The 13,574-nt window shown below is 46.5% G+C and overlaps 1 protein-coding gene across 9 annotated transcripts in view; it reads left to right on the top strand.

Annotated features, from left to right (window-relative positions):
* Nucleotides 1-13,574, top strand: part of AMOTL1 (angiomotin like 1) — a 155,480-nt gene that overhangs the window by 105,832 nt on the left and 36,074 nt on the right. For all 9 annotated transcript variants that reach the window (XM_072968954.1, XM_015241304.3, XM_072968953.1 and 6 more), the window contains 3 exons: nt 829-1,120; nt 8,113-8,257; nt 9,463-9,552. In XM_072968954.1, the coding sequence (XP_072825055.1) occupies nt 829-1,120; nt 8,113-8,257; nt 9,463-9,552 (527 nt within the window). The remainder of the gene's footprint in view (nt 1-828; nt 1,121-8,112; nt 8,258-9,462; nt 9,553-13,574) is intronic.

Genomic DNA, 13,574 nt, shown 5'->3' with positions numbered 1-13,574 from the left:
CCTGACTTGCTTCATTTAGTATGGTAACCTCTAGGTCCATCCATGTTGCTGCAAATGACGTTATTTCATTTTTGTGTGTGTGTGTGGCTGAATGGTACCTTTGGTCCATCCTTGCCTCTGTACATCGCATCTGCACACCACCCAGAGTGGAGGCAGCTTCTCCACTGGCTTCCCTTTGCACCCTCAGGGAAGGCCTGGCCTTGGCTTACGTCCTGTGCCCGTCCCGCTGTCCCTACCCTGTGCTGCTCTGGCTGCCTGTGCTTGACTTGCTTTCTTCCACTCGGTCTGCTCCTGCTGAGTCCTGCCTTGGGTCTCGCTCACAGCCTTCTACCTGGAATACACCTCTTCCCACTTTTCTCCCCGCTGCCCCCAACCACTTTTCCCTCCGCATCTGTCGTTCAGACTTGAGCGCAAGCGTCTGCTTCTCAGAGAGCCTTTCCCTGCCTTTTTAGTGGGAAGCAGCCTCCCCGTCCTTCCCTGTCACTGTCCCATCACTCTTCCTTATTCTCCAGGGAGGGCTCCTTACTTTTCAGTACCTGGCTTTGCTTGTTTATCGTTGGATGGCACACCGGTCTCTCTCCCCGAGAACGTCGGCTTCACGAGAGCAGGGACCCTGTCTGTCTAGGCCCAAACGGCGCTGATTCAGAGGGAGAGCACGTTAAATATCCGTGGAGTGGAGGACTGAAGCTGCATCACTCAAACAGCTTGGAATATGCATGGATGATGACCCCTGCCAGTGGAAGCCATCCACGGTGCCCACATTGTTGGGCTTCCTTCCTCTTTCCTGTCACCCTGGGCTCTGACGGCCGGTCTTCCGTTCCCTTGCAGCCGCCCATGCCAGCTTCCTTTCCCGTCTACGGCACAGCAGCACAGCCCGATGTCCTCCCAGAACTCCTCCGTCAGCGGGCCACTGCACTCGGTGTCCCTGCCACTTCCGCCCCCGATGACCCTGGCCACCCCGCAGCCCCCGCCCGCCGCCTCCCCCAGCCAGCAGCTTGGTCCGGATGCATTTGCGATCGTGGAGAGAGCCCAGCAGATGGTGGAGATCCTGACGGAGGAGAACCGGGTGCTGCACCAGGAGCTTCAGGGTTACTATGACAATGCCGACAAGCTCCACAAGGTACGTGACTTCCCGAGGGGAGGGGAGGGAGAGGATGCTGTGGAAAGGACACAGTTCCTCACCTGCTCATGAGGGGTGGACTCACTGACTCCCTTGCCAATGTTAAACTAGATCCCATTTTATGCCAGGCACTGTGCAAGGCTTCAGGGAGACAAAAATAAATATGCCACGGCGCCTGCTTCAGAGGAACTTAAGAGTCAAAAGGGGGAGAGCAGCCTAAGCTAAACCTGCAGTGGAGCGTCTAGGGGGTGCCAGGGGTGCAGCAGAGGTGGCCTCGGACCTGAGACTCAGAGGCTAAGTAGCATTTCCCCAGATGGACAGTGTGGAAGAGGGAACACTGAGAGTAACCCAGAGTTGAGAGAGACAGGTTTTGCCTTTAAATCTGGGATCTCAGACAGGAACCTTGTGACTGCCATGTTTGTTTCATCAGCTGTTCTCTGCAGAAAGCAGCGATGTCTCAGCACGGAGGGCCGAGGACGAGTTACTGCGTGCTCTCCTCCTGCTTGTGACTTACCAGGTGGGGAGATGCTGCGTAATTCCAGCCTGGGTCATAATCGTGGGAATGTTAGCATTTTCGGCAGCCCTTCATTCTTAGGGCTTTATGCTGAAAGCCAAAATCAACAGGAGAGCATTCAGCGAGGGTGAACTGTTCTGGGCAGTGATTTCGTGATGAGCCACATGTCAGCACCTGAAATGCTGCAGGTAGAAATGATGAGATGAGGGGGGCAAAAGTCATAGGATGTTTGGGGGCAGCAGAGCCACAGGGCACTTGAGTTTCCTTTCTGGAGATGAGGAGGCATGTGAGGTAGGAGTCATCTCATAGGAGTCTAGGTGCCTGCTCTGTCTTGGGCAGTCAAGGGCTTTGGTAAAGAGGAAGGGTGGGAGTGGAAACTCAGCTGACTACGGAAGCATTGCCTTTTGGCTCCGTCTGACAGGATGTGCTTCTGGCTGGCCCACCTGTTCACTGTTCAGTGTTGATCTCTCAGGTGAAGCCTGGCCTTTCTGCTGTCCGGAATGTCAGAGCAGTTGGCCCCTCTGATTTCCTGAGGCTGGCAGCAAATGGCTGGTAGTGATGGGTTGGAAGCCGCAGTCTTTCACGGACAGGACCCGCCTCTACTGAGGGGGTCTGGAGCTCCCTGATGGCAAGACCAGGCTTGACCCCGAGAGATCTGGTTGCCTTTCTTAGAGGAGAACAAATGAGAGCCAGGAACCAATAGGTTGCCTGAGGATGGCGGCGGCCTCGCTCCTGGCCCCAGTCGCACCCTTGAAAGTTGGGAAACACGTGCTGGCTCCTGGTCTTGTCTGTAAGTCACTGTTCAGGCCCCAGCTTGCCTCTGACGTCTCCTGGGGCAGCAGCTTTTCTGGTAGTCTGAAAGTTGGGAAGGGCCAACTCAGCACTTCCTGGAAAATCAGTGATTTCTTCTCCTTGAAAAACTCAGTGGCAGACGTGTCCAGGAGCTGTGCAGACCTGCCTGAGGGCAGAGTTGGTTCTCGGTCTTCTGTGTGGATGTTTTTTAAGTTACAAGGAGGCTGCAGAAATTGGAAGGTCTTATTCTTCACTGACTGCCTTTATTAAAATATACTTTTTACTGGCCTGTAATATACATCCTCCTTCTTGGTGTTGTGTTGATGTCCATTTCTACTTTGAAAAACAGAATCAGCCTCCCAGTGATAAGTTCCCTCCATGGGGGGTGATTTTTCAACTTGGTGGCTGCAAGGATTTTGGTGACTTCTGAAAAAGGAGAGAAATCAAGAGCTATGTCCTTCCTGGAATCCAGAACTCCTTCAGGCCCTTGAATATTTTGAATGGTTCTCTAAATATTACATTTCATTTGTCTGTCGTATGTCAAACTGGAATTGTCAGTTTGAAAACTCAAGATCCTTTTTTTTTTATTGAAGTATTGTTGTTTTACAATGTTGTGTTAATTTCTGGTGTACAGCATAGTGATTCAGTTATACATGTTTTTATATATATATATTCCTTTTCATATTCTTTTTCATTATAGGTTACTATAAGATATTGAATATAGTTCCCTGTGCTCTACAGCAGGACCTTGTTTATCTGTTTTAAATGTAGCAGTTTGTATCTGCTAATCCCAGACTTTCAATTTATCCCCTCCTTTCCCCTTTGGTGACCATAAGTTTGTGTTCTATGTCCGAGAGTCTGTGAAAACTCAGAATTTGATGGCTACGTGCCATATTCATCACTGGTTCCATAGCTCTTCTCAACAACCAGGACCCAGAGACAGAAGAGCAGCATGAAATCTGTGACTTAGCACTTCCAGGCTTGTGTTCCGAGGCGTCGTGGTCCCGGGCCTTCCCTCGGCCCCACCTCGCTGCCCCGCTGTGTCTCAGTGGCTGCTTATTTAAGCCTCGGGTCTGGGGAGGGGATCGTCGGAGGAGGTGACTTGACTCCTCGGTGGCAATGACCCCCGCTTTGGGGGAACCACACACGGGGCTGGCTTGTGCCGGCCGGAACATCCCATCTGGAATCTCTCCTCATAGCCCTAGGAGCATCACGGAGCTTCGTGGTCAGGACAGAACCAAAAATAGATGGATTTTTAATTGCGGGCCTTAGCCTGTGCACGCTGTGCCAGGGACACAGCACGAAATGGCAACTGAACTCAGCTGGCAGAGCACTGCCTAGAAATGAAGTCCCTGTTTCCAGAGCGGCCCAAGGTGGTGATTATCCCTGTTAGTGCTGGAATGATGGCCAGGGACCCCCGGAAAGAGCGGTGGTTTTTCATCATTTCCTTTTGGCCATTTTGCTGCTTTTTCCTCCCAGTTTCCCTGAAACATAATTAATGGACAGAAGTTGTAGCAGGACCAGACTGTGGGCTGTTGAGTGCATTGGCCTCAGAAGCCATCAGGGCTTAGACTGGCTGTTGGAGGGGAGAGGGCCACACATTTATGGTTCCCCAGGCTTGGCTTTAGCGAAGACCCTCTTTTGTTGCGAACAGCGGTGGCTGTGATTGGGCATTCTGTGGCTCGGATGGCAGGCCTGTCTCCGATCCTGTGGGTCCCTGAGCTGTGATGCAAAGGGAACACTCTGGTGTCCCAGATCTGGGAGGGGCTGAGGTTTCCTCTGCCCATTTGCTTCACGGCAGCAGCGCTCTCTCCACGGAGCTGTTTCTGGGCCAGAGCACGCTTCCCTGAGAGATTTCAGGGGCTCTTGTGGCCTGGCCTAAGAGCTTCTGACACGTAGGCTGGAAGGGAGGATGGGAGCTGTGAAGGCAAACCCGGGTCCTCTTCCTACGACCATAACTCAGTCTCTGAACTGGCCCAGATGGTTTTTATATCAAAGCCAGCCTATCCCATCTCCCTTCACCTCTGACCCCCATCAGGGGGACTTAGGGTGTCCTGGACCTGGGGATATGGAGAAAAGGGTGTGGTCCGAAACCATTCAGCTGTGGACTTCAAATTCTTAAACTGATTCTAGCCCAGACTCCCACCCCTTAGGAGCCCTCGCCTCGTGTGTCTGAAAGGAGGTTGTTTCTTTTTTGCTTGAATGCTGCCAGGGAAGAGAAGCTCACTGCTGGGCAGACTTCTGGAAAAGGTAGTCAGGAAGTAAATGTCAAGTAAATTTCAAGACTGACTCGTCGGGTGGTGCTTTTGTACTGAGGAGGGCACAGGTCTAAGGCTTTCAGGGCTATTTCTGCCCTCAAGGAGTTGACAGTCAAATCAGAGACACAAAGTGCATCCGAATTCCGGTCAGATGAACACAGCAGATGAAGTACTGTGAAATCAGGTGGAGGAAAGTTCCTTCAAGTGGCCCGGCTGAGGACGGCTTCCTGGCTGTCCTGGGCTTGAGGCATGAGCACCGTCTCCCAGTGGGCACCTCAGGGTGCTCTCGGCTTCCTTGGTGATGCCTTGAAGCCTTCGGTCTTGATGGGCGCTGTCCCTGCCACATGCCCATCTGTCCGAAAACAAAGGCCACCTTTTTGCAGATGAAATGTGCAGAGAAATGGTAGTATGTTTTGGAGCCATCTCTTTTGAAAACAAAATTAAAAGGCAAGAACATAATTTGCGGTAGGACTGTCAACGGGATTCAGGGCATGCTGTTCTTTCTGCTGCCACATGACCAAAATAATTCATGATATCTTTGGAAGAGATCGAAAGGCCTTGTTGAAACGAGGGGACCAAGGAAGAAGCAACTTTGGCATTAGGAGGCCTTTGGGAAAATCCCATGGTACCAAAAGGAGCCTTGGTGATGGTTGGAGGCCACTGAGCAGAAGTGGCCTCTTCATCCACCCCCTTCTCAGATGTGTCTTGGCTCCATTGTGACCTCTGGGATGTTCACCACATTCTCTCTTCCACTTTAAGTTTTTGGCTTCAGTCTCCTTCCCCGCTTCTCCTGCCCCTCTTGCTCCTGCAGTATTGGTGCCCCCGTCCTTGGCCCTCTCCTCTTCCGTTGATTCCCTCTAAATGGTCTCCACTTTGTGACCTCACTTGTCACTTGTACATAGTGACACAACTGCTCTCCCGACTTTCAGACCTGTGTCTTACCTGCTAGCTGGTGATCCTCGTCCCCTTGTTCTCCAGGCACCGCAGATGTGGTACTTCCAAAACCAGACTGGTTTTCTTTCTTTGGTAAACCTGTTTTTCTTATAATCATTGATCTTTTATTTTATTTTATTTTTTATTGAAGTATAGTTGATTTACAACGTTGTGTTAGTTTCTGGTGTACGGCATAGTTATAACGTATCAGTTATACATGCACATACATACTCTTTTTCATTATAGGTTATTACAAGGTATTGAATATAGTTCCTGTGCTATACTGTAGGACCTTGTTATTTATCTGTTTTTCATATAGTAGTTTGTATCTGCTAATCCCAAACCCCTAATTTATCCCTCCTTCCCCCTTTCCCCTTTAGTAACCATAAATTTCCATGTCTGTGAGTCTCTTTATGTTTCGTAAATAAGTTCATTTGTCTCCTTTTTTCAAGATTCCACATACAAGTGACAGCATGTGATTATATTTCTCTGTCTGACTTACTTCACTCAGTGTGATAATCTCTAGGTCCATCCATGTTGCTGCAAATGGTGTTATATCATTCTTATCCTGGTTAAGTATTATGACTCTGTCTTCTAAGCTGTGAATGTCTGTGCTGTCTTTGAGTTCTTCCTCCCTTACCATCCGGACCAGTCATTGAGCCCTATGGCTTCTACTCCTCAGCGTCTTTGGGATTTGTCCTTCTGCTTGTTGTAGTTCACGCCCTTGGCATTGAACTATTCTCATTAGCTTCTCTCCTGGACTCCTTTCTCTTGCCTCCTCTCCCTACGCCCACCCTGCAGCCACATCCTTCAGTTTGATCTCTGTAAAATCTCAGATAAGATTACGTTGCCCTCCCCCCACCGCCATTCCCCCAAGCCCTCCCACCCTCATAATTCTCTTTGCCCATAAAGCCCCTTTTTGGGCTCTCACCTCTGCCACCTGCCCCCTGCTCTCATCCCTGGACCACGTGTCGGGTCAGAGACACACACTTTCCTTCGTGCCTCTGTCTTGGCTCCCACCCTGTCTTCTGCCTAGAATTCCAAAGCCCTTTGACCTTTTCTTTTATGCTTGGCAAATTCCTGTTCATCCCTCAAGATTCATTTTGAATGGCATTTTCTCTGAAGTCCTTTTGAAAGAAATCTTTTCTTATCCCTGTAAAATTAATGGCTTTGTTTCTAGGCTGCCACCGCATTAAACCACCACACCCCTTGTCACATGGCACTAGCGTGTGTATCTGCTCACAGGCCAGCTCTGTATCTGCCTTATTTCTGTATTCTCGGCACCCAGACACATAGTAAGTGTACAAGAGGTATCTGTTAGGAGATGGAAGAGTCTCAGGAGGGACTTTCTGATCTTGGCAATTGGGGCGCAGACTGTTGGAATGCCTGGCTTCTGGTGACATAGCTCTCCTGCGGAGGAACTGAAAACACGGTGCAGGTCTCTTGGTGCCCGGAGGGGGGCGCTCGCATCCTCGGCCCTGCCGCTTTGCTGCGCCTGGTTTGCAGGCACTCTACTCTTTCTCCTACACTTCTGTTACACAGCAGTAGGCATTTATTGATACCTACTTCAAAACGTACGTTATGTTAGACTCCTGTTATAATAGTTGCAGCTGCATTTTACAGGTTTGTGTGTGCTGTAGATTACAGGCTCTTGCAGTTACAGCTCTCAATTTAGTGAAATACAAAAAAAAAGCAGTTTTATTATTTTATTCTTTTTTATGGCTGAATAGTAGTCCACTGTGTGTGTGTATATGTGTGTATACCACAACTTCTTTATCCAGCCATCTGTTGATGGACATTTAGGTTGTTTCCATGTCTTGGCTATTGTTAATAGTGTTGCCGTGAACAGTGGGGTGCATGTGTCTTTTCAAATTATAAAAAGCAGCTTTAGTCCGATGTCTTTCTGTCTTTCAATCCTCTTATACAGAGGTTTTCTATAGTACACATTGGTTTACAATTAGATACAAATCCATTAGTCCTTTATAGAGATAATTTCATAGACAAAGGGGTAACGACGCTAAGCGATGAAGCCTGTCTTCATATGGATTTTCTGTTCCTTTGGGGATGAGTGGGAGGGTCTCAGGGAGAACGCTGTACCTGGAGTCAGGAAATGTGGGTTCTAGTTGTAGTCTTTTAGTTTTCCGGTACTTTCATATTTTCCTTATGTTAACTAGGAATAACAATAATGGTTATAAATTGCCATACAGAACATAAGTGGTTTCAGTTATGTCTAAATTCACCCCTTCCTGATGTTTGTACAGAGGGACTATTACAAGGAAACATCAGGTGGTCCAGGCGAGCCTCTTATTTACAGGATCCTAATATGGCCCTTGGGAGTGAAGTCGATTACATGATTTGGTAGACAAGAAACTTATGATGCAGGAAGGCTGCCTTGAAGATACAGCCTTCACACTTAGAATGTCCAAGGCTCAGTACAGCTAAGGCATGGATGAGAATGTCAGAAGTCCCACTTTAATTCTGCTTCTTTGTTTCAGTTTGAAAAAGAACTTCAGAGAATCTCGGAAGCCTATGAGAGCCTGGTCAAGTCTACCACCAAGCGAGAGTCACTGGACAAGGCGATGAGAAATAAACTCGAAGGCGAGATTCGAAGACTCCATGATTTCAACAGAGACCTCCGAGGCACGTCAAGTTCATTCACGTTTTCTCTACCCTAAACCCCACCCTGTGTAACTGACAGCCTGACTTCAGGTCCAAGTTGTGTTAGATAACCTTGTAAATTCCAAACCCCTAAGGAAGGGCACCAAAGAGCAGGAAGTGTTCTTTTCGCCTTGTAGGTTATAGGGTTGCAGATTGAGCCTGAGAAGCGACAGCCTCTACGCATGAGTCCTTGAAAGGGGAGTGGGGGAGGTGTGCAGCTCCTTCTTGCTTTAAAAGTACTTAACAGTGACTCATGTCACGAATGAAAATGTCTGAAAAGACCAATGTTGGATGCACAGCACTTGCCACATCAAGCTGAGGCATTTGGTAGCATTATTTCTTTGAAAGCCAACACTTAACATGTGCTCAGTGTAGTCTAGTAGACAGAGCTAGACATATGTCCCTCTTGGAGGAAAAAAAAGCCCACAGTTGTAGAAAGAGTAGATATATATCAACTTCCTGAAAGCTCAGAGCCCCCCTGTTGCAGAATCTTGGCAACCTCCAACACGCAGAATGAGTTGACCCATGAAATCGTGCTTCACTTTCAGTCAGCCAAGCCATTTTTTTATTTACCTCGTGTCAAAAGACTCAGTGTGCTGGGAGTCTGTAGCTGGAACCTACCTTTTCTGTTACTGCAAACCCTTTTGTCTTGGGCACCATGTACACTCAGTAAAGACTCGTTAGGCTGAGTGATTTCATTGAATATATGAAAACTGACCAAATGGCATGAGCAGACCTAGAACTCACAGAGGAGAATCTTCATCCATTAGGTCTTTTTGACCTGTTTTTTGGTATGTACTTAATTGTTTTCTTTAATTTTAGAAGCTGCTGGCTAAAGCATAGGGCTGATGGTTCAGGTTGGACAAGGGCTGGGTTTGAAGCCAAGGAGATTCAACCCTTTTTGAGGACTTCAAGTCAGAGCTTGGCTGGCCTTGCAGGAGCCTGCTCTTGGCTGCCTGCACCTGGCGCACCCTTGGCATGAGATTGCACACAGGCACCGCGGAGCGTCTGAAGATTTTTCTTTTGATGTTTTGCAACAGATTGTTCCTCCCCAAGAAGTGCTCAATTTGGGGCTCCTGCCCAGGCATTTCTTCCTACCCAGATCTCAGCACCCAGGTCATTCCTCGGTTGGAGGATGAATTCGATGCGCATGCATTTCTCTGTAACCGTTTCCTCTCTCTGCGCAGATCGCCTGGAGACAGCCAACAGGCAGCTGTCCAGCAAGGAGTACGAAGGGCATGAAGACAGAGCGGCTGAGGGGCTCTACGCTTCCCAGAGTGAGTCTCCACAGTCATCTTCCCCAACTTGGTATTTTTAAAAATCAAGGGCCTGACAAAAGAACCCTGTTAGTTTTAAGTAAGTTTTATGCTGCTTGTTTTTCACTTGTTAATTTAGCAGCTAAGCTGTTGGGTCACAGATGAGACCCTCCTACATCTACCAAAAACAAAGCCAAGGTTGATGCGTATTTCAGTCATGTTTACTCTAACCTTCTGACCTCCAGTTTCTGTTTCACTATAATGCCCTCCAAGGAATAGCGACGTTGCCGTGTTTCCTGGCACTCACCCCTGGAAGGAAGGCACAATTCCTTTTCTCTGTGGAGAGGGAAGGAGGCCTGCGGTGGGATTTGCTCCTTTGTCATGTTTCGTGCTCACCTTGGTTGGGCAATTTGGGGCTGGCTGCCCCGGCAGCGTGAAGCCACCTAAATGACCACATCACATGTCTCCATATGTGATGCTCACTTGCAAAACCATTGAGCCTGTTTCCGCCAGGAGTAAGATGGCTTCCTGTGCTTCTAGATGTATCGTGAGAATATTCTACTTCACCAGGGACGAATGATAGAAGCAACTGGGTTTGGAGAAACTGTGGATTAAGGTTCAGATTTCTGCAAATTCATTGTACAAGTCAGAAATGTAAGAATCTCACTGTCTCTTTTTTGGAAGCTGTTTAGAAAATTGAATTCCTTTCTATATCATAATTCTCAACAACATTGTGAGTGAAGTGCTCACAAACTAAAGACAGTTTGAATAACAAAAAGTCGTATGTTTGGACACTGGCCATTCATTGTAGAATGGTGCTATTCTGACCTTTGGGACCCTCAGTACAGCTCTACATTTTCAAGGCTGGGAAATAATCAGTTAAATTTTCTAATTTCCAGTACTGTTCATTGAGGGTAAGCTTCTTTGTTTTTCCCAAATTTACTCATGATTGTGCTCCAGTATGAGTCTCAGCTTTATGTTTTAAATTCTGTTTTGGCAAATAGGTACTAATACAGTCTAGGGCTTTCGTATCAGATTTCTTTGCAGTCTTGCGGTAGGGGAATTGGCGTGTGCCCCAGGCTCACATACAAAGCTATGTAAGCATTTTGAGTTATTCACTTTCCTAACAAAATTTATTTCTTCTTCTGAGTGGAGTAGATTTACCATTTATCTGAGCTTTCATTGGGAAAATGAGTCATCTGGACTTAGGATTTTGACACCTTACTTCTGGGTGACCGTATGCCTTGGTAGAGTGAGTATTTTTGTGGGAGTTATGTCAGTGATTTATGCTCCTGATACTCTGCCTTCTTTTCAGGGGTTATTATTTTGTCATTTAGTTCAGGTCAGAATGGAAAAGCCAGTGAGTTTCATCTGATGGGCACTTGCTCTAGCCTCCCAGCCCAGGGATGGAATAACAGGCTTTGGTGTTGTGTGAGTTCAGAAATGTTCCCTAAGACTTTAACCTTCTGGCTCAAAGCTAAAACATCAATAATGCAGACAAAGAGGACCTTCCAGCTTTGCAGGGAATGATTTGTTCTGTGCAAACACCCTCCGCTGTGTTCCAAAGGCATAAACAAGAGTGTCCAGGGGCATTTTTCAGCTGCCGAAAGGTGCCTCAGTGTTGACATGTGATGTAATTGCGTCTTGGCAGGGCATTTGATGTGGGTTTGCTAACAGTGATATCTAACCAATTTTTCAAAACTTAGTCTTTGCAGGACGCATTGTGCCTTTCTCACAGCTTTATAATTGTTTGCATTAGCTTTTCTCCTCCTGATGTAGCCAAGAGATGGACTTGAGATATTATTTCAAATTTTCAGATAGATTTTTTTCTTAGTGAGTTGAAAGAACTCTTTGTATATGAAGGAAATTAGCATGTGCCCTGCCATATATAGTGCAGATATTTTTCCCACTTGGTTTTTTTTTTTTTTTGTCTTTACATATAGTGTCCTTTATCTTACAGAAGATTTTTTTTTGATGTGATTCTATTTATGTCTTCTAGGTTGTATGTCATATTTAGAAATGCTTTTTCCATTCCAAGATTATAAACATATTCACCTATAAATTTCTTCAATATGTTTGTGATTTCATTGTTTGCAAGGCTTATATTTTAGAAGCTAGCTGGGGAGGCACAGTAGAAGAGAACTTCATGAGGGATTAACCTGGAGGCCAGGAGTCTAGTTGACAGATATTTTAGTATCCGGGCAAGAGAAGTCAAGGTCCTGAACTAAGACGGAAGTAGTAATGGAGGGTAGGGGACAGATAAGCAAGTGACAGATTAGTAGGGCTTGGTGACCAATGGAATGAATAATGACAATGAGACACAGAGAAGAGTGTGACTAGATGTAGGGGCCTCCTTTACCAATACAAAGCAGGAGGAGCCGGAGGAGTTGCGATTAGATAACGTGTTAAGGCTTGAGCGTGCTGAGTCATCTCACTCTGCTGCCCGGAGCTGAGCGAGCACGTTTAACAAAGGTGCAGACGTACCCAGATGGCCGGCGACGGGCGGTGTTCTGTGCAGGGCTTTCGTCTTAGCACGTGGGCGCAGAATAGGAGGCGTGAATTACTCTCTCAGCAGTTACTGATATGTTCCATCATCTGTATAGTCCTCTGTAAACTATTCTCAGAAGACTTTGCAAATGCCTAGTAATCATCATTATGAACACTGCACACTCCAGAGGAAGCCATGCTTTTCAGATGAGTCTTTTGAGATGTACACCACCCGGCCAAGAGACAGGCAAGCCTGACTGCGTAGCAAATAGTAGTGACTTCTCTGGATCATGCGTGCCAGGGGCTCGGGCTGAGCTGGGAAGCCCCCGACAACCACCTTGGCCAATGGAAGTTAGAGGGAAAGAGAAAATGGAAAATCCCCGGTATCTTCATTAAAATGAATAAATAAATAAATAAGCCTAATTATCTCCCATAAATAAAGAAATAAAGTAAGTAAGTAAAAAGTAACTGCCACTTTAAAAAATTGAAATTAAAAAACCTTTAAAATCTCACTGAATGAAGTGCTGAGGCGTTTGAGGACCCTGAGGAACGCTTTTCCCTATCACCTCATGGTGTTGCATTGTTCTCTTTGGAGGAATTCAAAATTTTGTGTGTTTGCTTTCTGATTTTATGGATTTGTTTTCCCAAATATTTTTGCAGCCAAGTTGCTCCTTAAAAACGGGGCATCTAGCCAATTTGTTTTTTGATCTGGGGCTCTGTGAACCTGGGGCTGTTCTGTCCTTTAGCTTCTGTAACTTAGTGAGATGGGTGGTTTCTCATTAACTTGTCACACACGCACCGCACATGCACATGCACACGCGTGCACACAGCAGACGAAGGCCACTGTCCACTGAAGGCAGTGCTCCAGGAATGTCTGTCATCATTCTTAGCTCTGTCTTCTCAGTAAGTGAAACTTTGTAGTAGTTTTTTTCTGAAAACTGGTAACTCTGCAGAATTTCCATCATTAATAGGTCAGAAAGCCAAAAATAAAATGTGAGATGTAGGGAGACTAGACTGGTAGCATTGCTCCTATTACGTTCTTGGGTGGAGGGGGAGCTGGTTAGCTCTGGCACGCTTGTGTTGTTCCAGGATAAACCCAGTCACGTCGCAGGATGGCTGAGAACTTATCTCCTCCTTCCTGTGGGATTCTTTAGGCCCTATGGGGTCAGCATATTTGGTGAACTTTAAGTCTGCGTAAGTTAGATTCTGTTATTAAATATCCCTCTCTGAGAAAAAAAGATTTTCTGGACTTTCATGTATTTGTTTAAATTAATAAGTAATGAGTGTAAACAAGTCTGGACTAATCTGTAGAATTTGATTTCCCTTATAATTCCCATGGGTTTAAAAATTAACAACAACAAAAAAAGGTGTGGGACCACTCTGTTTTAAAAATAATAGTAATTTGCCATTTTCACTGTGTCTTATAATCACCATCTTACTCTTCAGTCTTATCTTAGATACTTGGATTTTCTGTCTCTTCTAGTATGTGAAAGAGACGAAAATAACTTCCTAAAAGAAAATCTCTCTGGTTTTGGTATTTCCTCTAAGGACTTGTG

Source organism: Vicugna pacos, chromosome 10 (genome assembly GCF_048564905.1).
Source record: "Vicugna pacos chromosome 10, VicPac4, whole genome shotgun sequence".
Classification (NCBI taxonomy): Eukaryota; Metazoa; Chordata; class Mammalia; order Artiodactyla; family Camelidae; genus Vicugna; species Vicugna pacos.
Note: the sequence above shows the minus strand (reverse complement) of the source record. Positions and strands in the feature narration are given on the sequence as shown.